We start from the raw sequence: 27,372 nt of genomic DNA, 5'->3' as shown, positions 1-27,372 counted from the left end.
GGTGCTTTACCACTTTAGCCACCATTCTAGTTTTTTGCTGGTAAATTGGAGGTAAGCATCTCATGGTCTTTCCTGCCTGAGCTTGCTTTCAACTGTGATCTTCAAATGTCAGCCTTCTGAGTATCTAAGATTATAAGCATGAGCCACAGGGAACTGGCTTCTGGGTGTGTTTCTTTTGTTGGCCATGGGGCCAGGCCTGAGTTCTGTCCCTGAGCTCTTTTATCAAGGCTAGCACTCTCCCATTTGGAGCTACAGCACCACTTCCAATTTTCTGATGGTTAATTGGAGATAAGAGTCTTGCAGGCTTTCCTACCCAAGCTGGCTTTGAACTGTGATTTTCAGATCTCAGTCTTCTAAATAGCTAGGAGAGCCTGGCTTGGGTGTACTTTCTTAAAGCCAGCATTCACCTATGCATAGGCGTAGAGTTGGCTGCAGGATGGGGTAAACTCCCTGTCAGAGAAAGGCCTTGGCATATAGAATTCCAATTAGCCAAACTCATGGCTAGAGACACCCCAGAAATGGCAGCACAGGAGTACTCCTTGCTGTCGTGAGATGAGCTGGTGAGATGCCAAAGAAAGAAGCACTAGATGCCAGGGTGATTAGTCTGAAGCACTGAAAATCAGGGGACCTAGGCAAGCTCCAGTGGCTCATGCTTGTAATCTTAGCTTTCCAAGAGGCTGAGATCTGGAGATTGCAGTTCAAAGCCAACCCAGGCAGGAAAGTCCATGAGAGTCCTATCTCCAATTAACCACTAAAAGAAGTAGAGCTGTGGTGGGTTTTTCTTTATTTTTTTTTGTTGTTTTACAAAACTCTCCTTGACAGCGCCAGGTCCTGAGTTCAAGTCCTAGGACTGACATATATGTGTGCAAGCATGCACATGCATGAATGTGTGCACACACACACAATCAGGAAACCTTACATGGAAGCTGGGCTACAACTTCCTTGTGGAATATAATGAGTCAAAATGTTCTGTGTGTCCAGATGAGAGTTTAGAGAACTCTGCTTGGGACAGAGCCAGCTCTTCCATAGAGACCTAAATGATAACGCTTTCAGTATCATATTTACCACCTGAATTAGCAGTTTAGTAGTGCCCTGGAATATCGAAGGCATCTGTTTGGGTTAGAGTCTACAAGGGGAACCATACAGCTTGCCAGGTCAAATAGTAATTATGGTGTTTCTTGGTCTGGACCGAGAAGGACAGGGAGAGAAGTAGGAGACCTTTCTCTTCTCTTCCATTCCATTCCTAGATGATGCATGTGATCGAGGAGTACATGGAGGACTACAACCAGATCAACACAGCCAAGCTGAAGCTGGTCCTCTTCATGGATGCCATGAGCCACATCTGCCGCATCAGCCGTACTCTGCGCCAGGCGCTGGGCAATGCCCTCCTGCTGGGTGTGGGTGGCAGCGGCCGCAGCTCCCTCACACTACTTGCTTCCCACATGTAAGGACCCCACAGGCTTGGTGGAGAGAGGGTGACTGGTGCAGTCCTCTGTTTTCATAGGAAGCCGGGGACAGGACTGCGTCAGATCTACCCAGCCCCTGGGTTTCTAGACTGCCTAACAATGGGACTGAAACCCCCAAGGAAACACAGTAGTAGTTCCTTGCAGAGCTGTAGGCGATGGAGATAGAAATGCATGCTTCCTAGAAGGCTTCCCAGAGGACGTGTCTTTGGATCTGCTGGCAGAATCAGAGCTGGGAGAAGGGTAGGGAAAGATATTCCTGGCTGAGGTAATAGTTTGAGCAAAGGTCAGCAAGCAGGGAAGCAAGTTCAGGACCCGGAGAATCTGTCCAGGATGGGAGCAAGATTGGGGTGAGCTGTGTATACCCTCCCTTCTCAACTTGTCAGTGCCTGGTCTCAGACCCCTTGGCATGCTTTAATGCAAACTCTGCCTCCAGGGCTGAGTACGAGTGCTTCCAGATCGAGCTGTCCAAGAACTATGGCATGGCTGAGTGGCGGGAAGATGTCAAGAAGGTCCTGCTCAAGGCTGGCCTGCAGAATCTTCCCATCACTTTCTTGTTCTCAGATACCCAGGTACCAATGTCACAGCCATGGGCCGGGCTCAGGGTAGGTTGGATACAATACTTTCCTAGTGTAGCATCCTGCCAAGATGGTCAGTCCTTCATGCCCAGCTCATTACCAGTCAGGGAAGATCAGAGGATGAACCAGCAGGAAAAGGTGGGGTCACGGTGTCTAGAACCAATCCCAGCTTCTCAGAACTGAGGGGCAGAGATGGTACATCTAAGGGTAAAACAATTTTTTAAAGGAAGGGGCTAGGAGCATGGCCTAGTGATAGAGCATATGCCTACCAAGTAGGGGAGGGGAAGAGGTAAAGGCTTCTGGTACTACTCATAGGCCAGTCACTTCCTACAAGAAAGTTTGTTCCCAAAATATGTGGGCCAATAGCTGCTTCTTGTGCTTGTACCTCATTACAGGTCTCTAAGTGGAGAAAGACTGTAGCTCTGAGGCCACAAGACAAATAGTGCTGTGCTTAAACATGGCTGGTGGTTGGGGTTAGGCCTGGGGAGCTAGGCTGAAGCTCCTCCGCTCTTAGTCCTGTCCTAACTCAGGGCTCCCTTCAGATAGCCATTGAGTCAGTCAAGAAAGTGAAGTGCCCCCTGACCCAAGCCAGGTGTCCCTAGCTGCAGCCATGATTTACTCTTGTGAGAAAACCAAGGCCTGAAAGGAAACAAAGATGCCATACCTCTCCCCAGGACCCAAGGCCCTTCCACAGGCTCTCTAATAAGGAAGGCCTGAGTGCTATGACTTATGCAGTTCTTCAGGTGACCCTGGTTTCTCTGGTTTATAGTATTCCTATCTGTGAAGGGGCTGTTGTGAAGGTACAGGGAGATAAGCTCATGCAGTCCACACATAGGGACCATCACAAAGACTGAGTTCCAATCCTGGTCTTTCTCCAGATCAAAAATGAGTCCTTCCTGGAGGACATCAACAATGTCCTGAATTCAGGTGACATTCCTAATCTCTACAATGCTGATGAGCAAGACCAGATTGTCAGCACCATGCGGCCCTACATCCAGGAGCAGGGCCTGCAACCCACAAAGGCCAACCTTGTAGCTGCCTACACTGGGCGTGTCCGAAACAACATCCACATGGTATTGTGCATGAGGTATTGGCAGCTGTCACCAGACCACACTGGGGCTGCAAAGCTGCACTGGTGGGGCCAGCCTCAGGGATGCTAGAGACCTGGGGACTTGGGCCTGAGATGAGCCATGGCCCAGGCCTGTCCATCAAGGTATTGGGACCAGGTTATTATGGTGTTATATTCTCTGTCACTCTGTCTGTCTGTCTGTCTGTCTCTCTCTCTCTGTGTCTCTGTCTCTGTCTCTGTCTCTCTGTGTCTCTCTCTCTGTCTCTGTCTCTGTCTCTCTCTCTCTCTCTCTCTCTCTCTGTGTCTTTTAACTGATAGGAAAGTGTATTTGTATAGATTATACTCTCTCTAAGGTGAGTATAACCTGTATTGTTATAGTCTTACTGCCATGTTGTAAAGGGATGTGGCAGGACCCTGGTTCTTGAAGGGCTAAGTCGGTGTCTCTGGCACCTGTGTCTCTCCCCAGCCCTATTGGAGAGGTCTTCCGAGCTCGCCTAAGGCAGTTCCCCTCCCTCGTCAACTGCTGTACCATCGACTGGTTTAATGAGTGGCCAGCAGAGGCCCTGGAGTCTGTGGCCACCAGGTTTCTGAATGATATCCCAGAACTGGAATCTTCTTCCGAAGTAGTTGAAGGACTGGTAGGTGTCTTGGTGAAGTGTAAGCTCTCAAGGCAAACTGCTTCATTTTGGGTGTAGACTCAGAGTCACAGAAGCTGAGTGAATGTCTAGGCTAACCACCCACAGTGAACCTTTGGTCAGACAACTTTACCTATCCCTTACTTGAGAAATGGGGAGTGCCACAGGTCATAAAACTAAGGGCACAATTTTTGGCATGTAACTACATGATTACTGTCTCCATTATATTCTTAGGGTTTTGTGGCAATTTTCTTCCAAGAGCCTCCTAACGTAACTCCAGAGACAACACAAATGGGGTTGACTAGTTTTGTTTGGCTCATCCTCAAAGGATGATGGTCGCTGAAGGCCGAAAACTAGGATGAACCCCCATTTTCCTGCCTCGCTGGTTTTTGGCCTTACCTCTTAAATCCAACCTCTGAGGGAACAGCACCTTAGCACTCTCAGAGGCAGGTGGCTCACACCTGTAATCCTAGTTATTCAGGAGGCTGAGAGCTGAGGATCACGGTTCAAAGACAGCCCGGGCAGAAAAGTCTGTGAGACTCTTATCTCCAATTAAGTGCCAGAAAACTGGAAGTGGTACTGTGGCTTAAGTGATAAGAGTGCTAGCCTTGAGCTGAAGAGTTCAGGGACAACACCTAGGCTCAGAGTTCAAACCCCACAACTGACGGAAAAACAACAACAACAACTTTCTCCTTGACTTCTCTGAACCATGGGGTTTTCATCTATCTAAAAGGTGACCTTGACCTGGAGGATGTGTGGTCTGGGGGTTGTTAGTATGGCCCCATCCTTGGTGTCAGGCTGCAGTGGCTTTGTGGGGGTACCCAGTGCCCCATCCTTGGGGTTCCACAAAACCAACATTAGTGGACTCTCCCCCTCACAGATTCAGGTCTGCGTGTATATCCACCAGTCAGTGTCCAAGAAATGTGTTGAGTACCTGGCTGAACTGGCCCGCCACAACTACGTGACTCCCAAGAGCTATTTAGAATTGCTCAACATATTCTCCATCCTCATTGGACAAAAGAAACAGGAGTTGAAAACTGCAAAAATCCGTATGAAGAGTGGCTTAGACAAGGTGAGAGTAAAGAGGCCTTGTGGACAATGGCTATCTGCCTGTGGTTCTGTCCACTGAGTCTTTAATGCCAGGGTGACCCACAACTGCAGGGTGATGGCAGACTAAGAGACTGAAACAGGAGACTCCTTCCATTTAGGAACAGAAGTTATCAGGGCCAGGAGTTTGGCCTAGTGGTAGAATAATTGCCTAGCATGCATGAAACCCCCCCCCCCCGGTTTTTATTCCTTGGTACCACATACATAGAAAACACAGAAGTGGTGGTGTGGCTCAAGTGCTAGAGCTCTAGCCTTGAGAAACCCCAAGGACAGTGCTCAGGCCCTGAGTTCAAGTCCCGGCAAAAAAAAAGAATAGAAGTTACCATTCAAGGCAAGGCAAATCGGGATACCTCCATAGGGCTACACAAAAGCCTTGAATGAGGGTGGCATAGTCGGGCTCTCTCCCCAGCACCCTGATTTAGTGATCCCTGGCATACCTTATTCATTCTCTGTCCCATCCCTCCTCCTGCCCCAGCTGTTGCGCACTTCTGAGGATGTGGCCAAGATGCAGGAAGAACTGGAGATCATGCGTCCCATGCTGGAGGAAGCTGCCAAGGATACTTTGTCCACTATGGATCAGATCAAGGTTAGGATGCTCCCAGACTCCTCTGCCAGATGTGCGATCCTATCTGAGGATCCTGAGCATCTGTAATCACCAAATCTCTAGCTCCGGAGCTCTGCATACGATCAGTCTTTCGTGTACCTGTTTTCTCTATTCAGCAGCCATACATTTGTGTGACAAATGGTGAGTCAGAACAATTTTATGCCACAGGCAAGTAGGTTCCTCACAACTTGGGGCCCTGCATTTGAGGGCTCCAGCCTCCCTAGCAGACATAACTGACTTGTACATTCATTAGGATAGCTTTCTAGCAGTAAAGTGCCATGCTCTTGAAAGAAATTAATAGCGCCTGTGGCCTGGCATGCCTGTAATCCTAGCTACTCAGGAGGCTGAGATCTGAAGACTGTAGTTTGAAGCTAGCCCAGACAGGAAAGTCCATAAGACTTATAAAAGAAAAAGGGGGGGATCAGAAGTAGATCTGTAGCTTAACCGATAGTACACTAGCCTTGAACAAAAAAAAGCTCAGCAACAGGGTTCAAGGCCCTGAGTTCAAATCTCAGCCTGCAATTTAAACACCAGGATATACACACACACACACACACACACACACACACACACACACACACACACACGCACACTTTCTTTCTCAAAGGCCCTATGGGCTTGGGGGCCCTGCTCTGTTTGTGGGTATATGAGAACCTGGAAGCCCATCCCAGATGTCTGGGAGGGCCCTTGGAGAATAGGATGCCTCAACCCTCATCTCCTTCTTCCTGAATGATCAAGATGCAGACAGGAGAAAGAGAGCAGGGCCTGCCTGTCTCAACTGCTGGACATAATCTTTTCCCTAGGTAGATACAGCCATTGCTGAGGAGACCCGAAATTCAGTACAGGCTGAGGAGAACAAGGCCAATGAGAAAGCCAGGAAGGCACAAGCAATTGCTGATGATGCTCAGAAAGATCTGGATGAGGCTTTACCAGCCTTGGATGCAGCTCTGGCCAGCCTACGCAACCTCAACAAGAATGATGTGACTGAGGTAGGCAGCTAGACATTCTCTCCCCCCCCACCCCGCCTCTCTCCCTCCCCTCCCCCTCCCTTTCTTCCCTCCCCTTTCTTATTTTTTTTTGTGGGTCATGAGGCCTGGGTGCTGTCCTGGAGCTCTACAACTCTGTAGTGCCAGGGTTGGCTTTGAACTGAGATCCTCAGATCTCAGCCTCCTGAGTAGCCTGAATTGCAGGCATGAGCCACCATGCCCGGCTTTCTCTAATTTCTGGGGACCTAGGGGTATCTCCAGACCATCTCTCTATACATCCTTTAAGAACCATGTGCCAAGAAGCAAGAATAGACCCTAGATGCCTGCCCTTCCTCCTTGTGCCAGCCCCTAGGTAGCTACAGGTTAGGTATGATCTCAGAGGATCTGAGTATGCCCTTGTTCCTGTGGCACTAAGGACTTGGTTTGTGGAGCTCCCTGCCCATGGAAAACCACTCAGCAATGGGCCTTCACTTCCCTAACATGTGATTTTTGCCTAAAGGTGCGTGCGATGCAGCGGCCACCCCCAGGTGTGAAGCTAGTCATAGAAGCCGTGTGCATCATGAAGGGTATCAAGCCCAAGAAGGTGCCTGGAGATAAGCCAGGCACCAAAGTAGATGACTACTGGGAGCCAGGCAAGGGGCTTCTGCAGGACCCAGGTCGCTTCCTAGAGGGCCTCTTCAAGTTTGACAAGGTAAGCAAGCCAGCCAGGGAGTAAAGATAGGATCTAGTAGAACAAAAGAACTGAGAGGAGCCTGGTCTACTAGAGTACCTACATGTGCTGGGATCCCTGTCCTCTCTGGCTGCCTTACCTCTACCAACAGTGCACATTGCACTGTGAGCCATCTGATCTGCCAGGTTCATGACCCTGCCCTAAGGAGCTTATCTGGTACAGACCTTCTTGCAAGAATGCACTGAGGAAATTGGGATCAGGGTAGGTTCCTGTCCAATGGATGCCACTTCCAGTTATTTCAAGGCCTATTTTCTCTGGGCCTCATGGCCTTGACCAAGACATTAACCACTTGCTCTCTATTGTTTCCCCCCTCAGCACCTGATGTTTCGCTTTCCCTATGTCTCTCTGGGTTTCTCTGTCTGTCCATCTGGGGATCTCAGTGTTAGGCTGTGGGCTTCACTGTGGTTAGGAGTCCACAGTCCCTTCAGGGAGCCCTCTCTAGCCCAGATATTAGCCGAGAAGTGGTTGCCTGTCCCACGTGGACTTCTCTCTATTATCAGGTCAATGTCAAGAGCTAAGCACCTTACATACTGAGCTCAAAAAGTAGAGACAGTGGTCTGGTTTAGTCACATCAGACCAAAAAAGAAAAAAAAAAAACAAACACAAGCTCAGGTTCCCCTGGGCCCACCCAAACTCTGATCATGGGCGTTTCTTAGCGATGTTGATTTTTGGCCCTATCATGAGCCCCAGAATGTGGTAGATTTTCTGGGACATCAGAGCCATTTACTTTTCTCTCCCACCTTCTGACATTCTCACTCTCAGAAGAAGCTCTTGCTATTGAGGTTTTTGTTGTTGTTTTTATTTTTGATCAGTCATGGGACTTGAACTCTAGGCCTGGGTGCTATCCCTTGAGCCACAGTGCCACTTTCAGTTCTCTGGTGATTCATTGGAGATAAGAGTCTCATGGATCTTAGTGCCCCAGCTGGCTTTGAACTGCAATCCTCAGATTTCAGCCTCCTCTGTAGTTAGGATTACAGTTGTGTGCTACCATGCCTAGCAAGTTTTTTTGGTTGTTGTTGTTTTTTTTTTTTTTTTTAATAGAACCTGTGGACTGTCACATCTTGAGGCTTCAGAGGAATTTATGTGAAATACTAGGGACATAGGAATTCCTTGTCTGGAGAATGCTGTACTATGTGCAGGCCTATAGAGGCTATAGGGCCTAGAATCAGGATCAGAGATCAGAGACATCACTTCCCAACAGAGCCTACCCCTTTCCCCCTCTGGGAAGCTGTTTCCTGAAGCCTGTGGTTCCCACTCCAGGACAACATCGGGGAAGCAGTGATCAAGGCCATCCAGCCATACATCGACAACGATGAGTTCCAGCCTGCTGCCATTGCCAAGGTGTCCAAGGCCTGCACATCTATCTGCCAGTGGGTGCGCGCCATGCATAAGTACCACTTTGTGGCCAAGGCTGTGGAGCCCAAGCGGGTGAGGATGGGCCAGAGCTGGGGGGAGGGGCGAAGGGGGCAGGCTCTCCTTCCCAGGTTCTCGCAGTGAGCTGACCGGCCTCCCTTTCTGTATGCAGCAAGCCCTGCGGGAAGCCCAGGACGACCTGGAAGTGACACAGCGGATCCTGGAGGAGGCAAAACAGCGCCTTCGAGAGGTGGAAGATGGCATCGCTACAATGCAGGCCAAGTACCGAGAATGTGTTGCCAAGAAGGAAGAGCTAGAGCTGAAGTGTGAGCAGTGTGAGCAGCGGCTGGGCCGTGCAGACAAGGTACGCTGCCCTTCCTCCATGAAACCCATTGGCGTGACTACTCAACTGGACCAGAAAGGCCTGGGGTAGTGGTTCTGGGGCAGCTGTCCACACTCCACCTTAGCAGCTGGGGGGGGGGGGAGGTGCAGCGGGCAGGGCCAGCCCCAGCCCTCAAGCCAGCCTCCCAGCACTCATGCCATGCTTCTGTAGCTCATCAATGGACTAGCGGACGAGAAGGTGCGCTGGCAAGACACAGTAGAGAACCTGGAGCACATGCTCAACAACATCTCTGGGGATGTGCTGGTGGCCTCTGGCTTTGTGGCCTACCTGGGCCCATTCACGGTAAGGATTCCCAGCTTAGCTTCTGACCAGCCTCACCTCCATGAGGACAGCCCACTACACAAGGACAGGAAGGCACTGGGCACACATCAATGCCCAGAACAGCCAGAAGAGCTGCCCTCGGGAGCTGACCTTCTAGTGAGATCATAGGAGAGCCCGACATGTACACTTGTGTGTTTCAGGCACCCGTCTAAATACTTCATCCTACATCCTCTCTGATCCTCATATTCAATTCTACCTATGGGAAAATGGTAGTGTTGTCTGTTTCATAGATAAGAGGCTGAGGTTTGTGGAACCTGAGCAAGTAGGCACAAAAGGCAGGTGACTGCTTCATGTCTGAGCTTGGACTTCTCTGTGCAACACTCAGCTGTGGTTGAATGGGAGGTGGTGTGGGTGCTAGAGTCTCTGGTGTGGTGATCTTACATCTGGCATTTCTCTAGGGTCAGTACCGCACGACGCTGTATGAACAGTGGGTCAAGAAGCTCACAATCCACATGGTCCCCCACACGGCTGAGACCACATTGATTGGAACACTGGGAAACCCTGTGAAGATCCGTTCATGGCAGGTACTTTCCCAGTGACAGGAGTGACCAGGTGGGGCCCCAAAATACCTGCCTCCCTCCTACTTTCCTTTCTATCTGACTCCCCTGGATCCAGGAAGATGGTGGAGGAAAGTAAAAACAGAGAGCTAGGTTAAATATAGCATAGGTGTGGGGAGAAGAGTGGGGTACTTGTAAAAGAATGAGATAAGGGAGCAGAATCCACAGTGAGGGGTAAGAAAGGTTTCCTAAAAGAAGTCATGTCTAGACTAGATGCTAAAAGCAGGCAAGCTGGCAAAGAGAGGTAACAAAGATGCTATAGACAGAAGGCAATGGCCAAACGCCAAGTACAGGCAAAGGCCAAGAGGGGCAGTGGGGTGAGCTCTCTGTGAAAGCAGCATCACTGAATAAGCATTCAGTAGGCATAAGAACAGAAATACCCAGCACAGGAAGGCATCAGGAGCCAGCCAAGGTTCAGGAGGGGCAGATATCCTGCCTCCTGTCCTCTACATCCAAAGGGTGAGATAAAGAATGAAGTCCATTGTGAAAGTGTGGGGGCAGGAATAGCTGATGTCCCAGGTGGTCCTGTTTAACAGGGGCCCTGACCCAAGTGCACCTGGCCTCCCACAGATTGCTGGCCTCCCCAATGACACTTTGTCAGTGGAGAATGGAGTCATCAACCAGTACTCACAGCGCTGGACCCACTTCATTGACCCTCAGGGCCAGGCCAACAAATGGATCAAGAACATGGTAAACTAGTTCCCCACCCCATTCTCAGGCCCAGCAGGAGCAGGGGAACAGCGGAGCCCAGGACTGACTCTTAACCTCGGTCCCTACAGGAGAAAGAAAATGGACTGGACGTATTCAAACTGAGTGACCGTGACTTCCTGCGTAGCATGGAGAATGCCATACGCTTTGGCAAGCCATGCCTTCTGGAGAATGTGGGCGAGGAGCTAGACCCAGCCCTGGAGCCTGTGCTGCTCAAGCAGGTGGGCCTGTTGGGGAGGGAGAGCTGTGAACTAGAGGCTTAGACAGGGGTCCGTCCACAACCTGCGGATGATGCTGGGGTCACAGTGCTTGTTCATTCCATCCACCGCAGACATACAAGCAGCAGGGGAACACAGTGCTGAAACTGGGGGACACCGTGATCCCCTACCACGAGGACTTCAGGATGTACATCACCACCAAGCTGCCCAACCCACATTACACACCAGAGGTTGCCACTAAACTCACCCTCATCAATTTCACCCTGTCACCCAGGTAAGCCCCTACCCAGTGTCCTCTCAAACATCAGCTCTCTTTGGTCACCCCCACATTAGTACCTCAGGGACTTGTGTTTCCCTACTCAATGGCATCCCAAGGCTTTTCAGGCACTCCATCACCTTTTCTCCCTGCCTCCTTTTCCACCTGTGAACCCTCACTCCATAGCCCTGCTCTGTGTCCCTCATTCCAGTGGTTACTATGAACGCCCCCTCCACAAACCAGAGAGTGAAAGCACCCTGTGGCCTGTTCTCTTGGTCACCCCATGCCCCACATAAACAAGAATGGTTCAGGGATTCCAGCTCCAACTAGCCATCCTCTGCCACTCAAGGCCCAAGAACAGAGCTGCTATTTTGAAGGCAGCCTCTGTACTATCTCTGTAGCCCAAGATGGAGGCCAGCTCTCCCAAGCTGTCACTGGCAAGGATGTTGGGCTCTTGCAGACTCAGGGTACAGGGAGATAAGTGAGCAGAACTCAAAGCTGGCCCTTTAACGCTCACCAGGCATTGCCAACATGGTTTTACTTGCCCCTGGCAGTGGCCTAGAGGACCAGCTACTAGGCCAGGTAGTGGCTGAAGAGCGACCTGACTTGGAGGAAGCCAAGAACCAGCTGATTATCAGTAATGCTAAGATGCGTCAAGAGCTGAAAGACATTGAAGACCAGATCCTCTACCGACTAAGCTCCTCTGAGGGCAACCCTGTGGATGACATGGAGCTCATCAAGGTGCTAGAAGCTTCCAAGATGAAAGCTGCTGAAATCCAGGTCAGCAACTGCATGCCCACCCACCTGCCTCTCCCCACTTGCCCCAAGCCTGCTCCCACTCCTCCCCATCTGTCCCACACTTTTCCATACATCTTCTCACTTGCCCTGCCCTTCCTCCCTCATCTGAACCCACCTGCCTCAGCCCTCTCCCTCCCCCACTTTGCCTTCTGCTCTTTGCTAGTCTACCTGGGTTTTCACATGCCTCACGCTGTAACCCCAGGCTAAGGTCAGGATTGCAGAGCAGACAGAGAAGGACATTGACATCACACGCATGGAATACATACCTGTGGCTGTCCGCACCCAGATCCTCTTCTTCTGTGTATCTGACCTGGCCAACGTGGACCCCATGTACCAGTACTCCCTTGAATGGTTCCTCAACATCTTCCTCTCAGGCATCGCCAACTCTGAGAGGGCAGGTAATCCTGGTCCACCCCAACACAGGAGTGTGTGGGCACATTTCCACTGTGGGACACATATGTAAACGCACACCTAGGTTCACCGGCACTTATTCTCACATTAAGCTTATGGCACCTCAGGCACATCCACTACTCCCTAGCCTCCTTGGGCCCCTTTATGCCGTTAACAACTGTTCACAGGTATGCCCAGACACCAAAGGCTGATGGGAGACTGGATAGGCTGGGCTAGATCCTGGATTCTTCTTCTTCCCTCTGCCTGAGTTCTGCCATCACCTCTCTGCCCTGCAGACAACCTGAAGAAGCGCATTGTCAACATCAACCGTTACCTGACCTACAGCCTTTATAGCAATGTCTGCCGCAGCCTCTTTGAGAAGCATAAGCTTATGTTCGCTTTCCTGCTCTGTGTCCGCATCATGATGAATGAGGGCAAGATCAACCAGGTAAGGGAACAGACAGATTGCCAGTAGACTGTCCTCCTGAAGGGTTTGCCCTGTTGTGGATCTGAGAGGACAGCCTGGATGGAAAGGCACTGGTGGCTCACGCCTGTAATTCTAGCTACTCAGGAGGCTGAGATGTGAGGATCACAATTCAAAGCCAGTCCAGGCAAGAAAGTCTGTGGGGCTCTTATCGCCAATAAACTACTCAGAAAAAGCAGAAAGTGGTGCTGTGGCTCAAGTGGAACAGGGCTAGTCTTAAACAAAAGAGACTCATGAATAGCACCAGGCCCTGAGTTCAAGTCCCAGGACTGGCAAAAATAAAATAAAAACCAACCTTGAATCTGCTGTTCCCACCCACGGCTGACTGTCCTGATTCCCTACACGAGTCTGGCTAGAGCTCCTATGGAGCATACCCCAAGAAAGGACAGAGTAAAGACACCAACCAGATCTGTTTGACCAACACCTCCAGAAGCAGTTGGATTTTTCTAGATGTGGTACCCAGAGGCAAGGAGATGCTGGCCCCAGGGCTTAGGCACCAACTTGCTCTGTCTGCTTTCAGGGCGAGTGGCGCTACCTGCTGTCTGGGGGCTCCATTCAGGTCATGACTGAGAACCCTGCACCAGAGTGGCTGTCAGAGAGGGCCTGGCGAGACATCCTGGCACTATCCAACCTGCCAACCTTTTCCTCTTTCCCTTTTGACTTTGTGAAACATCTCTCAAGTTTCCGGAAGATCTTTGACAGCCTTGAGCCCCACCGGTGAGCCGGGTTCCAGAGTATGGCAAGTATGGCCCCGGAGGAAGTGAGAGCCCAGGAGCAGGCCTGCCCAGGTGACCTTCTGTGAGGGATCACCCATGTTTCTCCTGCATCTGTGGCCAACTCTCTTCCATGCCCCTAACCCTGTATTGTTGGAACACTCCACTGTCCCCTGCTGTCCAGATGGGGCTGGGGGCTCTCCCACAGACTGGCTCTCAGGGAAATACGGGTACTATTGCAGGGAGCACTTGCCTGGCATCTGGGATGAGTACTTGGACCAGTTCCAGAAACTGCTAGTCCTCCGCTGTCTGCGTGGAGACAAAGTTACCAATGCCATGCAGGACTTTGTGGCCACCCACTTGGAGCAACGCTTCATTGAGCCCCAGGCAAGTGTGGTACCCAGAAACAGTATCTGAGTCTCAGTATGGGCTACACTAAACAGACTACCTCATAAACTTGAGCCACACGAGAACCCTGCCCCAAAGCATCCAGGAAGTTGCAGGCCTCGCTGGGAAGGCCTTCTGGGACTTCCTTGAGAACCCCACATCCTATTCCGTTGCCCTGGGTCCCGTCTCTCATTAGCTTCAGCTGGTGACAGTATCTCTCTATCCTTGCAGACAGCCAACTTGTCACTGGTGTTCAAAGACTCCAACTCCACAACACCCCTCATCTTTGTGCTGTCACCTGGGACAGACCCTGCTGCTGACCTCTACAAGTTTGCAGAGGAGATGAAGTTTTCTAAGAAGCTTTCTGCCATCTCCCTGGGCCAGGGGCAGGTAAGGGTTAGACAGGAAGGAAAGGATGAGGCTGGGGCATGGGGCTGTTCCTCACCACCCAGTGCTCCTGCCCCACAGGGCCCCAGGGCAGAAGCAATGATGCGGAGCTCCATAGAGAGGGGCAAGTGGGTCTTCTTCCAGAATTGTCACCTGGCACCAAGCTGGATGCCAGCCCTGGAACGCCTCATTGAGCACATCAACCCTGACAAGGTAGGCCATGCTATCTGTTCCAGATCCAGCATGTCCCCTTCTGTGAAGGGACTGTTTCAGCTATCCAGGACTGATGAGGCTTAAAGAAGATAATCCTGTGAAGCACTCAGCTCTGAGCTGAATGACTTGTGTATTAATGACTTTATGTATAATATTACAAACAGATTAAGTGGTAGGTCATGGGTGAACTCAAGGATGCTACATAGGAGGGTGCCTAAGCTTTGGTCTTGATGTTCATGAGAAGCTGTGGCCCACCAGGTACACCGGGACTTCCGCCTGTGGCTCACCAGCCTTCCCAGCAACAAGTTCCCGGTATCCATCTTGCAGAATGGCTCCAAGATGACCATTGAGCCACCACGTGGAGTCAAGGCCAACCTGTTAAAGTCCTATAACAACCTCAGCGATGACTTCCTCCACTCCTGTAAAAAGGTGATGACCACTGCTGCACACTGACCTACTTGCTTCCATTCCTGCTTCTTATGCCCTCTGCCCCTCCACCTCCTACAGGTGATGGAGTTCAAGTCCCTGCTGTTGTCTCTGTGTCTGTTCCATGGGAATGCCCTGGAACGTCGTAAGTTTGGGCCCCTGGGCTTCAACATCCCATATGAGTTCACAGATGGAGACCTGCGCATCTGCATTAGCCAACTCAAGATGTTCCTGGATGAATACGAGGACATCCCCTATAAGGTGGGCCAGGGTAGGAGAGGGGTCAGCGGCTCGGGCACCTAGGGCAGCCCTCACCCATCCACTCCGTAGGTCCTCAAGTACACAGCTGGGGAGATCAACTACGGGGGCCGTGTTACTGATGACTGGGATCGCCGCTGCGTCATGAACATCTTAGAGGACTTCTACAATCCCTCAGTGCTCTCCCCTGACCATAGCTACAGCAGCTCTGGTGTTTACCACCAGATCCAACCCACCTATGACCTCAATGTGAGGCCACTCCCATGGGCAGGGCGGGGGGTTACTAGACAAGGTTCTAAGATTCCATGGACACTTAGATGCTGGAGGGAAAAGGCTTGGCCCTCTCTCTAGAGGACCTGGTCCTCTCCATTGAGGAATCCATCCTATAGTGAGAGAGGTAGAGTTCGTTCTTGCCACTGTAAAAAAAATCTATAGAGAGGGATGAATTCAGCCTCCATCATTTCCTGTGCATAGTTGATCTGCACTCAGGGAGGCTCCCAGAGGACCTACTATTTCCAGTGAGATGTGTGAAAAACATAAGGCTAGGTTGAATGGGCCCCGTGCAAAAGGGTCTATACAAGAGGTAGTGAAGCATGTCAGGTTTGAGCAGCAACATAAAGTAGCAGGGAGCTAGAAAGCAGTGAGGGAAGGATGCTGGGAGGAAAGCAAACAGCATATAGCACCAAAGATGCCACGGAGTCCTAAGAATAACAGTAAGTGGCCCAAGTAAGTGTCACCACCAACCAAGGGTGCTTAATAGGAAGGTGACTCTGAAGGCTGGGGGGTAAGGAGGAGAGGTGGGGAGAGGTAGAGCAGGACAGGGCCTTCATCTTTGGTCCTTCTGCCTCCTAGGGCTACCTCTCATACATCAAGGGCCTCCCACTCAATGATATGCCTGAAATCTTTGGCCTCCATGACAATGCCAACATCACCTTTGCCCAAAATGAGACTTTTGCTCTGCTTGGTGCCATCGTCCAGCTGCAGCCCAAATCATCCTCTGTAGGCGGCCAGGGCAGGGAAGAGGTGGGTGATAGCAAGAGACATGGCCACAGGCCGGGCAGGTCGGGTTCTACCATCTCTCCTGCTCCCCAGCCCTATCCCTCAACGTTTCTTTGCCTCTGTAGATAGTACACAATGTAGCCAAGGACATTCTGTCCCAAGTGCCTGAGCCTATCAACCTGCAATGGGTGGTCACCAAGTACCCTGTGCTTTATGAGGAATCAATGAACACAGTGCTGGCACAAGAGGTCATTAGGTAAGTCCTCCTACTTCACGCTTAGCCCTAAGTGGCTGTAAGGAAATGACAACAGGAGTTAGTTACTATGGGCTAGGTGTCACGCTAAGTGCTACACATCTAGCTTCTAACTCAACCACTTATACCATCTTTTAGATCATTTGAGGGTCCCCTCCAAAAGAAAAGATGCCATGAAGTGACTATCTCAAGTCATGTACTTGCTAAAGGCCAAGAGATTTATATCCAGTTCTGCACTCTTAATCACTATCACTGCTTTTTTTGTCTATGGCTTCAAATTGGAAAGTGTAAGATACTGCCATATGACTTCTACTTACTGGCCATTGACCCCATAGGTACAACCGGCTGCTAAGGGTGATCACACAGACGTTGCAAGATATGCTCAAGGCACTCAAGGGGCTGGTAGTGATGTCCTCACAGCTGGAGCTCATGGCTGGTAGCTTGTACAACAATACTGTGCCCGAGCTCTGGAACTCAAAGGCCTACCCATCGCTCAAACCACTGGCCTCATGGGTCATGGACCTGCTACAGCGCCTGGACTTCCTGGACACCTGGATCCAAAAAGGCATCCCACCCGTCTTTTGGATCAGTGGCTTTTTCTTCCCTCAAGCTTTCCTGACAGGCACTCTACAGAACTTTGCCCGGAAGTTCATCATCTCTATTGACACTATCTCCTTTGATTTCAAGGTCTGGGCAACCTGTGTCAGGTCAGGTGACAGACTGGGGTGGCTCTTGACAGGACAAGCACTATAAGCATAGCAACCCTGAACAAGAGGGTGGGAAGACCTAGGCCAGGAGAGGCCTGGAGCCCTATAGAAATTCACAGGGACAGGGCATTGGCCAGTGTCTAAGATAGCAGTTTTTAATTGGCAAAAAGCAGCTCTTGGGACAGAGTCCCTCTAACCAAAATCTGGGTGTTGGTTGTGTCTGTGCCCACCACAGGTGATGGCTGAGTCACCATCAGAGCTCAAAAAAAGGCCTCAAGAGGGGTGTTACATCCATGGACTGTTCCTGGAAGGTGCCCGCTGGGACCCAGTGAAATTCCAGTTGGCTGAGTCTCGGCCTAAGGAGTTGTACACAGATATGGCAGTCATCTGGCTCTTACCAATGCCCAACCGCAAGGCCAAGTCGCAGAACTTCTATTTATGCCCTATCTACAAGACACTGACCCGTGCTGGTATGGGAAGCAGGACAGGGAGCCTACACTACAGGTGGGAGGCCTGGGACTGACCCAACTCAGCTGTTACTGACCCAAGTAGGCCGAACAGAAAAGCTGACAAAAAGAAAAAGCTGACAGTGGTTTGTGTTAGCACAGAGCCATGCCAGCAGCAGGCAAGTTAATACTCAGTTAATACTGCAGCCTGCCTGCCTCTGCAGCAGAATAACTTTAGATCCTGGGAACCAGTGAGCCTGTCATTGGAGGTCCAGAGAAGTAACTGAAGCCTAGAATGGGGACAAGCCTGGACTGGGACTATCCAGGAAGCAGTATGGGCATCTAGCCCTTACTTTGAGTCCTCTGGGCAAGAATAAGCTTTGGCCATACTAACTCATGAAGGCAGACTTCCTCTGGGGCCAAAGCCTCCTCCATGATCCCAATTGAGTATGGCAAATTCACTGTGCTTGCCTGACCATGCTCTAGAAGTGACAGTGATCTTCTTTCTTGCCTCTTCCAGGAACACTATCTACCACAGGCCACTCTACCAACTATGTCATTGCTGTAGAGATTCCCACCACAAAGCCTCAGCGACACTGGATAAAGCGTGGTGTGGCCCTCATCTGTGCTCTGGACTACTAGATTCAGGTGGAAGGCCCAGTCATTGAAGTCAAGTTTTTCAGTCAGTCCAGTTGTGCCCTGGCTGCATGCCTAAGGCTACCTTTGCAGGACCCAGAGCCAGTGTAGGGTTGAGGAGCTGTAGCAGGTTTAGCAGAGAGCAATCAGCAGAGGCAGCTATGGCCCCACTGCATCTGTATTAGGAATAAAATCTATGTCCTAGATCCCAATGTACTTGCTGTGACTCTCCTGGGCATGACTACTTAGTTCAGAGCCCCAGTATCTCTGATAGCACAAGATGTGGTAAAAACAAGCCCCATCTCCACACATCATTTTGTCCACAGCCCATTTAAGCCCAATTTCTTTCCACCCATCGGCCACAGCCTAATTCCAAGGCCTAGCATCCTGGGTAAGCCAGACACCCCAGTGAGGCATATATACCAATTCTCTGGTCATAGTGCCTTGGGCTAGTAGGTCCCTTATTCCCACAACAGCTCAACAGACCTCAAGCCAGCAACCATGTTTCTTAGCAGTTTTATTCATTCACTGATCCAGTATTTACAGATGCTAGAGGGGACAAGCTGTGCTCAGCCCAGATAGGTAGCTACCACACATGCCAGCCCCCCTAGTCAGAATCTACAGGTAAGGGGCCTGCTTGGATCACCTTCAGAGCCATCTGGCAGAGGCCACTGGACTACATTGGAGGCCTGAACTCAAGGCAGTGTAAAAACCATTAAATCTCAACATCAAGCCTCCAGGAACACAGGGGCTCCAACTGATGGTTTGATCCTGCTGTGCACAACCCTTGAGTGCCTTGCAGAAGCTGGGGAAGCTGGCACAGCATACACTTCTGAGTGGTTCCAATTTCCTGAAAGCAGCCTTCTCTGTTACTCTTAAGAGGAAGGAGATGCAATAATACTGAGGGGCCAGACAGGCTCTTCTGAGCCCCAGGCTCCAGGGACAGAGACCAGGAGTCCAATGTAGGCCCATACCTAGAAGCACAACACTGAAGACAAAGAGCCCCACAGCCTTGCTGTAGACAGCAGTCTTGACAAGCCTGGCTAGATCTAGGACCAAACAGCTCAAACACTTTTCTCTGCTCAGGCTATGCAACCTCAGCAGGCTGTTCATCCCACTCTCACTTGGATACCTCACTCATTCCAACCCAGCAGCAGGGTCCCTGAGTTTGGCACTCTCCCAGAAGAAAAGAGAGTAGGCCTGACTTCATCACAACAGAGACAGGCTGAGGGAGCGGGAAGACTGGGACCTCAGCAACAGACTCCTGTGCCCACAAGATCCTCAACTGGGTCTTTATAGTGTGACCCTGGCATGATGTGGGCAACTGGCCCTAACCAGATGACAATTGCTCGGAGAGAAAGCAGTTGGGAAGCCAGCCATATTAATATGGTGGCAAGCTAGGTTGGAGCCCAGAAAAACACATCTTTGATAGGTAAAATGTGTATTCTGCTGCCCAGGTAACAGGGCCAAGTTCTGCTGTTCCACTTCTGGCTGTAGGAGAGGCCACAGCACCTAACCGTAGCCCAACTCTAACTACTGCTTCCCAAGCACTGTCAATCTGACCTGTCCCCACCAGGCCCCTGGATGGGATGTGGAAACATGGCGGCTGGCTTCCACTCCCAGGGTCTGGCTCTGGATAAAACTATTCAGTAATACTGGGAAAAGGGGAGTGGAGCAGGGAGAGGCCCTGACAAGGGCCTCACGGCAAGAGCAGGCTGCACAGAGACAGCTCCCCTCATTGGCGCTTGGCCTTGTAGGGACGAGAACGTTTCCGCCGATCAGGCTTCCGCTGTTTGTGAAGCCGGCCAATGCTGACCCCTTGGCGTCGCCGCACAGAGATGTTCTGCTCCACCAGGTTGGCCAGCATGCCTGTGGAAGGCAGAAACCCTTGAGCTGGTAGCTGGTTGCCCAGCATTTGCCCACTCAACCAGCCACACCGCCAGGCCAGGAGCTGAGAGTCTCAAGATCCACCCTGCTCAAGCCTCAGAAAGTTCTGAAGGAGGGAGATCTGAGGCACAACTCTTACCAGGGTATACCAGTTAAGATACAAGGAGCATCCTCACCTTCCTGAGCCAGCATGGAGATGAAGGTGCAAATAAACTCGTCGTAGTTGTGGGTTCTTCTCTGGTCATCAATCTGCAGGACAGAAGAGAGTAAAGGCACCACAGGCCATCTCCCAGAGTGGCTGAGAAGGGAAATGGGAGCAGGCAACAGAAAAATCACTCACCTTGAACTTCTTCCTCTTCTCCACCTCCTCCTTGAGGCAGGCCTCATAGTTTGCAATCTCAGCCTCCACACACTTTAGCAATGCCAGGAGCTCCTGCCGAAACCCAGCATTGCACCTGAAGGGCCTGGCTGGCACCAGAGCTTCACTACTCAGAGGCAGCTAGAGGCAAGGGTGAGCAGCCAGAATCCACGAGGCCTACTGATTCCTTGCCATCACCCAACCTAGAAAGGCTTCCTGGTACCTGGCTCCAGCTAGCAGCCTTCAGAACAAAATTCCAATCAATAACCCAGTACCTGAGCAGCGAGGGCCCAGGCCCTTCTCTCTGCCAGACTGAAAAAGAAAGCCACAAAGCAGGCTCACCTTGGGTGAGTACTTTTCCCCACTCAAGGACTCGCTGGGCCTGATCAACCCAGTCTTCTCTCTGCTATCAGTGGCTTCCACGGCCTCCTTCTCCTCTGGACTGCTAGACCCTTGGTTGCTTTGGCTCAGTCTGATGGAGGGTGAGGAACCCTTTCCACCCTCTGGAAGAGGACATGAAAACGTGTCAGAACACTGGACATTTGGTTACCTTCCTCCTCCTTCCTGAGTGTACATCACCCCACCTCCTACCCCTTGGAGCTCACTGTTGCACCTGGCCAGGGAGCCAGTGCAAAGCCCACCTGTCACTGCCAGGGGACTCAACACACCATCCTCAGCAAGATGCAGCAGGCCTGTGCTGATGACAGGACCCAGGTCACGGACAGCACGGTTGTAGCGTATGCAGTCAACACGCAGCAGACTGTCATCTTCTCCAAAAAGCACTTTGGAAATATGAGAGGTGACAGGACTGGAAGGCCGTGTTGGGTTGGCTGAGCGAATAGGTGAGCGCAGCGGTGAATTGAAAGCACTGCCAATCTCGGAGGCAGTATCTGTGCTCTCATTACTGGGGGTAGGTGAGGGCTGGGAGTGTGTAGGCACTGCCACTGCCGGACTCCCAGCCCCACTGCTAGTCTTGACTGACAAAGGAAGTGAGAGGTCTTTCTGGGACTCTTGGAGCTTCTCAGCTAAGACATTGATGGTGTTGGGCTGTAGCACTGACAGCTGCCCATCCGTGGAATTATTCAGTGACCCTGGTTTTGCTGTCCCCTTCCGCTTGTATCTGTGGGACACAAGAAGTGAACAGAGGGAATGGGTTAGGTACCTCACACACCCAGCGGTGCCTTGAATTCCTTGCATATATTCTAATCTCCCACCAATCCTGAAGCTCTTTACACTTGGTCCACACAGCTTAACCCAGATATGTATCATCTGTAGCCCTAAACTCTGTCACCAGCAGCCAGGTGTCTTCAACTAACACCTCCTCTACTCTAAATGCCTCATTTCTGACCTTCAACCAATGCCTTATCTTTTCCACCCCCACATCGCCATCCCTCCAAAGTCTTCTCCTGTCTCAACCAATCCTTTGTAGTCCAACTGAAAGGCCACTTCCAATAAGAACATGTCTTGATACATGCTTGTATGGTTAGCTTTTAAGATTTCTTGAAGACCTGGGCTGTCAAGTTCCTTTAGGCCAACTTGCTCCAGGGCCTGGCATTCTTTAAGTGCCCAATATTATCTGCTAAAGTGCAGTCTCAAACGTGAAGTGAAAATGATGAATAGAGGCCAGAGCTTGCTAGGCCTTACAGAGCTAAAGCTGACCTGATGGCAAAACTAGTGTTTTGCACATCCTCCTCCTCGTCATCCTCATAGTCATCCTCATCCTCTGAGTACTGCTGGGGTGGGCGGACCGGAACTCGACTGCGACCCACACCTGCTGCCAAGTCTTCCTCCTCCTGAGGAAGAACAGAGACCAGAGTAGTCATGTGAAGGGGCTGCTCTCACAAGCTGGGCACAGCACTTGTAGCCAAGGAGAAAGATAATATGGCTCTCCAGGCTGAGCCTCTCCAGGTGCTCCCTTTGCGTCTCAGGGAGGGAGCTACCCACTGACACTGCAGAAGCCTACGGCGAGCTTCCAAGACAGAGTACCCTGACACATCCCTTCATTTCGCCAGCAGAGACCAATCCATGGAGGTGTACCAAATGAGTATTCCTTAGATATTTAACGCCAGTCAGGTGACTGGATTTAAAAGGGAGGAACTTTCCTTAAGCCTCTGATTTTGTGAGCCTCTGATTATCAGAGGAACCTCCTAAGCAGGCCCAAGCAAAGACTGAATACCCCAAAACCATACGGGTACTGCCATAGTGGTCCCTCAGAGGAAATCCTGCCACGGAGCTTCCAGCTTACCTGCATGGGGGACTTGGCATAGTTGTGATTGTCTAGAAAAGCCGGCAGCCGCTGAACAATGGGGGTAGGGGTGGGGGGAACTCCATTGAGGCTCCCCGGAGGTTTCACCACAAGCTTGGGTTTGCTGGGAGGACTGTGGGTTGGAGCTTGTGGGCCTGAACCAGCCACCTCCTCTGCACCATCTGAGACAGGACAAGGAGTACAGGTAAGATCTTCAACTGGATCCTCAAGAGAAGTTCACAGTCTTCCCAAACCTGTGATAATACTGTTCCTTTCTCTTCCCAGAAAACAGCTGAGTCAGTTAATAGGATGGGAGTAAATGAATTCTAAAATAGTCCCACAGCTAGACTGGGGGAATAACAGGTGGCGGGGGGGGGGGGGGGGGGGGGAAGCAGGAAGAAAAAGGCCTCTAGGGGTAATAAACGAGAAAACATGTTACAGAGAGCTCAGAGTAATGGTAGCCCTTTACAGATACCTTCTAAGGAAGGACTACTGTCTGTATTTTAAGGGTGAGAATAGCAGGCACTAGGCTTTCAGGCCTCCTGTGGGGACTTCTGTACAACTACCCCATTATCTCCACAGAAGACTTCCATTCCTTGGATATTCCGGGTCAAGCTATGAAGCCTAAGAGAGACTGTACCCCCGGTACCTGTGTGGGTGCTCTCAGAGGCTACTTGGGCTCTGCCTGCCTCCAGCACAATGGGGGACTTGCTGCTGGCTGGTTTAGATTCCTCAGGTAGCTGTGGCTCTTGAGACTTGCTGGTCTGAATAAGCTCTGGCTGTGTTACTCTAATCAGCTGAAAACAGAATCCAAGGTTCAGAGAGAGGCTAGAACCAGGCCTCCACGGGCTAGGGGGACAGCACAATGGCCCCGGTCCTACCCATTCTCTTATTCATAAAAAAGGCCCAATCATAATCCATTTTACAAGCCATTCTCCCTTCCCACCAAGTCCCACCTTTCCGAAAAAGGAAGCAAAGGAAAAGATTGGTTAGCTGAAATATGATCGACAAAAGTATGATTAAGGAATGGAAGATGCCGTAGTAGAAGAAAAGGAAGGTTTGGCCAGGCAAGGGAGGAACCTACCTGCTGTAGAGCCTCTAGTACTGTCTGACGATTCACTTTCAGCACATGTAGCCTGGCCTCATACTTGATCCTGCGATCAGGTACCACTGCCATCAGGTTGAAGCGGATGTCGTGGTAGGGCTCCCTGCAGTCACAGCTGTAGCTGTGGGAGCAGCTCCCACCACAGCCCCACCACTAGGTTGAGAAGGCTATCATGGCAAGGCTACCCACAGTCACACTTTCACCACAGGTATAAACCACAAGCTAACAGGTGGGCAACACCTACTTAGCCACGCACAGCAGAACCTGAGCTGATGCCTTCTCATGAACTACATGAGAAGATATTAGGAGGTAAGCCAGGACACACAGGCCCTAAAGGCTCCATCAAGGCCTTCTCCCATGACAAATGCAACCCAGAACAAACCAAAAGTAGGAAACAGGTAATGAGTTGGAAGCCCAAGACCTAAGCCTGATCTTGCCAGATTCACCATGACCTTGCAATTTACAAATTACCTGGGCGCTCTCTCCAAACGCATAGCAAAACTATGGTTCAGCTGACTTGGGGTTCTTACCCTGCAGTGGCAAGGCCAATACGCTCCATGATAACCCGCCGGGCTTTGTCTGTCCACTCCTCATCCTCTCCCCAGGGCCCTGCAAGAGAACAAGATGAATCAGCAGGTGAGAAACCCTGAGTTTGAGCAGGCCAGGGAAAAGAAGTATGGTTGAGCCTAGGAGCCATGAGTTGGTCAGGTAATAATACAGTACAAGATGAAATCCTACCCAGACTTAGATATCTTCAGTACCTACCCTAGTCCCTGGGTTCCAAGCATCTGAGGAACATGGGCCCCACACAACCAAGAGATAGAGAAACCCAACAGGCCCCACCCCAAAGTGCCTACCATGGTCAATAGGGTAGACTTTCAGCCCATCTAGCTCAAAGAGTCGTCCTGTGATAGGCACATAGCTGACAAAGTGGAATGCCTCCATGGTCCGTACTGCACTAAGTCCATTCTGTTTCTCAGGAAGATGACGTGGCTCTGGTCTAAGAAAAGGACAGAAGGTATTTAAAAAAAAAAAAAACAACAAAAAAAACCCCTCTTCCTCACCCTTTCCAACATCAGTTCTCACATACCTAGCATGGCTATTATGTGCCTTGGCCAATTCTGGAGCATTGCCAATTGCATATCCTTTGCTCTAGGGGAAAGAAAATAAGGCCCCATCAGAAATGCTTCTCAGGTAGGCCTCCAGGTGGGGTCAAAGCTCTAGAGACCAGGCACGAGGACATTTGAGGAATTTGAAGCTGCACTTTTCTCAAGAGCTGGTGGGGGGCAAAGAGCTCTGGCAGTACAGACATGAGTGGTACCAACCTTGCACAGTAATCAGAAGACACTGGAGAGCAACAAAGCTTGACAGAAACAGTTTGAACAGAGAAGTTTCTGATATGGTGTCACGCACGTCTCTACCACCTTTCCTAACAACTGAGCCTAAATTCAACTGTCTTGCACAATTACACGTCAAGTATAATGTTAATGGCCATTTGAAAAAGAAACAGCCAAATAGTACTAAACAGCATATGATAGTATTACCAATGTCCCTGATGAAGGCATCTGCTTAGATAGCTGTGAGTCAGAAGTAAGATAGCAGCCTACCTCAGGGCTGAAGCCTTTGGTGAAATCTTTCATACGACTCAGTGTGGGTCCCAGGTCCACATTGCTGCAGTTCAGGAGCACGCTCAGCAAGGCATGAGTGGCACAAGAGTTGGGGATCAACTGTGAAACCAAGAATTGTTACCATACACAGTATCTGTCATACCAAGTTTCCCCAAGCCCATATTCTTTGAGAATGGGGGTAGAGATAAGGAGTTATATCTGGACAACAACCCTTATCAGCTCTCTTCATCTTTCCTGTTCACTTAACATGAATCAATTAAATATCCACCAAGTATCTGAGGACATGGAAAACGGATTGAAAAACTACCCTACTACAATGTGTTCCCTTTAATGAATAAAAGCTAGGTTCCTTGTGTCAAGGAACCATCACCCTTGGTTTCTATTTCCTCCTGCCTTCCCTATTTCCATTTCCCAAGCAAAACAATGACAAGAACAACCTAGCAGCATCCCACCCCCAAACAAGCACAGAGCCCAGCAGACCTGGTGGGCAAAGAACATATTATTCACAATATCGTCATCAATCACGGACGTATCATCCACCAAAGTAGAGACTTTGCGACGGGACCTGCGCTCTTCGATCCATTTGAACAGGAAGATGAATCCATATACAGGGCTGGGAAATTAAGGAGCAGAAGGCAATCAGCATCCCTCCTTCCTTTCCCTATTCCTTTGCACTGTCATCACTGGGATGCACTTGCCATGATCCCATCTCTCCCCTGGCTTTTTCCTAATGCTGTATCTAATATGGCTCTGAGCCCTCACACCCCAGAGGCAGAGCCAAACATCAGCTCTGACTGTGGTGCTCCAGTCCCCCATTCTCCTCATGAAGTCAACCGTTCAGTGTAAGAGAATAAAGACTGGAACTGCCACTATATCCAGGGCAGAGCAGGGCAGGAACACAAAGTAAGGCAATTAACAAAAACTGTTAAGAAATTCAAGTGCTAACTCACTTGTGGATTCCAGCATCTGAACCCCCAATAACGCCAGGAAAGCACACAAACACCCAACCCACATCACTCTTTTTTTTTAGGGAGAGGAGGGGTAAACATACTTCTTTGGTCACTGGTGATCACTCTCTGGACTTCTTTTCTGCAGATCACCAGGACAAGACCTTGAATGTGGTACTTGAGAATATGGCCTTGTCACCAATCAATACCAGATGACCTTTGTGTGATTATAGCCACAGCATCCCTGGGCATGTAATTAATGAACTGCAGATGCACAAAAGGTATTGTGTGACCTGGGTCTTCCTGCTGCAAGACCAGAAAAGGCAGCTAAGCCTCAAGGACGGTTAGAACTGTGGAGGGTTAGATTGGAAGTACACCAAAAATAATATGATCAGAAGAGCACTCATTAGGAGGGATTCTTCCTAGGTGACCTTTTGTAATTCGTAGTTCCAGATACTGACTCCCTTGAAGAACCCATCTTCCCCAGTCCCAGCCCTACCACTCACCCTTGGCATTTGCTCTGAAGATCATAGATCTCTTCGACCTGCACCCCTTTGACACCTACAACCAAAAAGGAAAAGCGGTGGGGAAGAGCTGGGCCGACCCTGCAGCGGGAGCACAGGGATGAGCCCCCTCACGACCACAATCCAGCTCGCAGAGGAGTCTCTTACCAAAATCTTCCACCAGGAGGGTGAAGAGGCCTGGGTGGGGCGACAAGGGGGGAGCAGGAAGTGTCAGGCAGGCGCGCCCCAGGCCCACCGGCCTCCCCCCAGCCCCCAGCCCGCCAGGGCCCCCTTCTCACCCGGGTCGCTCTCCAGCTCCAGCCAGCCCTTATTCATCTTCCCGCGGGGCGGCCCCTCAGCGCCATGTCCAGGCCCTTCCGACGCCCACCGCCGGGAGCCCCCCGCCGCTCCCGGGGCCCCTCAGCCCCACACACAGACAACGGGTCCCGCCGCGTCACCCGCCCGCGCCGGCAGAACGACGTCACTGCTGAGCGACGAAGCCGCCCCGGAACTCCTCTTCCGCTAGCCACGCTTAGGCGGGCGCGCGCTGCGAGGCAGATGCGCAAGCGCGCTGGGGGCGGGGCGAGCGCGCGGCCGTTAGCGGTCCGACTCGC

General features: G+C 50.9%; 2 protein-coding genes across 4 annotated transcripts in view; one reads left to right on the top strand and one right to left on the bottom strand.

Moving 5' to 3' along the window:
- The window catches only part of Dnah1 (dynein axonemal heavy chain 1), a 62,310-nt gene extending 43,718 nt beyond the window's left edge, over positions 1-18,592 (top strand). Inside the window, exons 48-77 of the mRNA XM_090321628.1 lie at positions 1,248-1,444; positions 1,900-2,035; positions 2,920-3,128; positions 3,577-3,748; positions 4,626-4,817; positions 5,328-5,438; positions 6,260-6,445; positions 6,942-7,133; positions 8,433-8,600; positions 8,698-8,889; positions 9,079-9,210; positions 9,648-9,773; positions 10,377-10,496; positions 10,586-10,735; positions 10,846-11,006; positions 11,543-11,768; positions 11,989-12,184; positions 12,473-12,624; positions 13,181-13,377; positions 13,616-13,760; positions 13,992-14,150; positions 14,229-14,360; positions 14,619-14,789; positions 14,868-15,047; positions 15,117-15,293; positions 15,897-16,067; positions 16,169-16,299; positions 16,632-16,983; positions 17,239-17,473; positions 17,970-18,592. Of these exons, the coding sequence (XP_090177754.1) occupies positions 1,248-1,444; positions 1,900-2,035; positions 2,920-3,128; positions 3,577-3,748; positions 4,626-4,817; positions 5,328-5,438; positions 6,260-6,445; positions 6,942-7,133; positions 8,433-8,600; positions 8,698-8,889; positions 9,079-9,210; positions 9,648-9,773; positions 10,377-10,496; positions 10,586-10,735; positions 10,846-11,006; positions 11,543-11,768; positions 11,989-12,184; positions 12,473-12,624; positions 13,181-13,377; positions 13,616-13,760; positions 13,992-14,150; positions 14,229-14,360; positions 14,619-14,789; positions 14,868-15,047; positions 15,117-15,293; positions 15,897-16,067; positions 16,169-16,299; positions 16,632-16,983; positions 17,239-17,473; positions 17,970-18,091 (5,190 nt within the window). The 3' untranslated portion in view covers positions 18,092-18,592. The remainder of the gene's footprint in view (positions 1-1,247; positions 1,445-1,899; positions 2,036-2,919; positions 3,129-3,576; positions 3,749-4,625; positions 4,818-5,327; positions 5,439-6,259; positions 6,446-6,941; positions 7,134-8,432; positions 8,601-8,697; positions 8,890-9,078; positions 9,211-9,647; positions 9,774-10,376; positions 10,497-10,585; positions 10,736-10,845; positions 11,007-11,542; positions 11,769-11,988; positions 12,185-12,472; positions 12,625-13,180; positions 13,378-13,615; positions 13,761-13,991; positions 14,151-14,228; positions 14,361-14,618; positions 14,790-14,867; positions 15,048-15,116; positions 15,294-15,896; positions 16,068-16,168; positions 16,300-16,631; positions 16,984-17,238; positions 17,474-17,969) is intronic.
- On the bottom strand, positions 18,586-27,236 carry Bap1 (BRCA1 associated deubiquitinase 1). Of its 3 annotated transcripts, none has more exons than XM_090321602.1 (17): positions 27,058-27,236; positions 26,927-26,956; positions 26,762-26,816; positions 25,789-25,921; positions 25,288-25,407; positions 24,771-24,832; positions 24,538-24,680; positions 24,211-24,289; positions 23,660-23,783; positions 23,225-23,372; positions 22,576-22,757; positions 21,990-22,123; positions 20,972-21,450; positions 20,673-20,833; positions 20,313-20,471; positions 20,149-20,221; positions 18,586-19,954 (listed from the first exon to the last, which is right to left on the bottom strand). In XM_090321602.1, the coding sequence occupies exons 1-17, from the start codon at positions 27,092-27,094 to the stop codon at positions 19,821-19,823; spliced, it is 2,253 nt and encodes a 750-aa protein (XP_090177728.1). In that variant the 5' UTR covers positions 27,095-27,236; the 3' UTR covers positions 18,586-19,820. The 3 variants fall into 3 exon arrangements, with proteins under 3 accessions (XP_090177728.1, XP_090177737.1, XP_090177745.1); XM_090321611.1 differs by having other exon boundaries at positions 20,999-21,450; XM_090321619.1 differs by having other exon boundaries at positions 20,313-20,405; positions 27,058-27,234.
- Between the last annotated feature and the right edge of the window lie 136 nt (positions 27,237-27,372).

The sequence above is a fragment of the Megascapheus bottae genome, chromosome 2 (assembly GCF_031878675.1).
Source record: "Megascapheus bottae isolate mThoBot1 chromosome 2, mThoBot2.hap1, whole genome shotgun sequence".
In the NCBI taxonomy this organism is placed as follows: domain Eukaryota; kingdom Metazoa; phylum Chordata; class Mammalia; order Rodentia; family Geomyidae; genus Megascapheus; species Megascapheus bottae.
The sequence above is the reverse complement of the archived record's forward strand: the minus strand, read 5'-3'. Positions and strand labels throughout refer to the sequence as shown.

What these genes read in the sequence shown, in the direction of transcription:
- Bap1 (XM_090321602.1), bottom strand. Translation starts at nt 27,094, where the DNA reads ATGAATAAGGGCTGGCTGGAGCTGGAGAGCGACCCGG. An exon ending in CCAAAGGCTTCAGCCCTGAG is followed by an intron (nt 24,833 to 25,287) that starts GTAGGCTGCTAT and finishes TCTTTCCCCTAG; the next exon opens with AGCAAAGGATATGCAATTGG. An exon ending in ATTGGCCTTGCCACTGCAGG is followed by an intron (nt 23,784 to 24,210) that starts GTAAGAACCCCA and finishes CTGTGACTGCAG; the next exon opens with GGAGCCCTACCACGACATCC.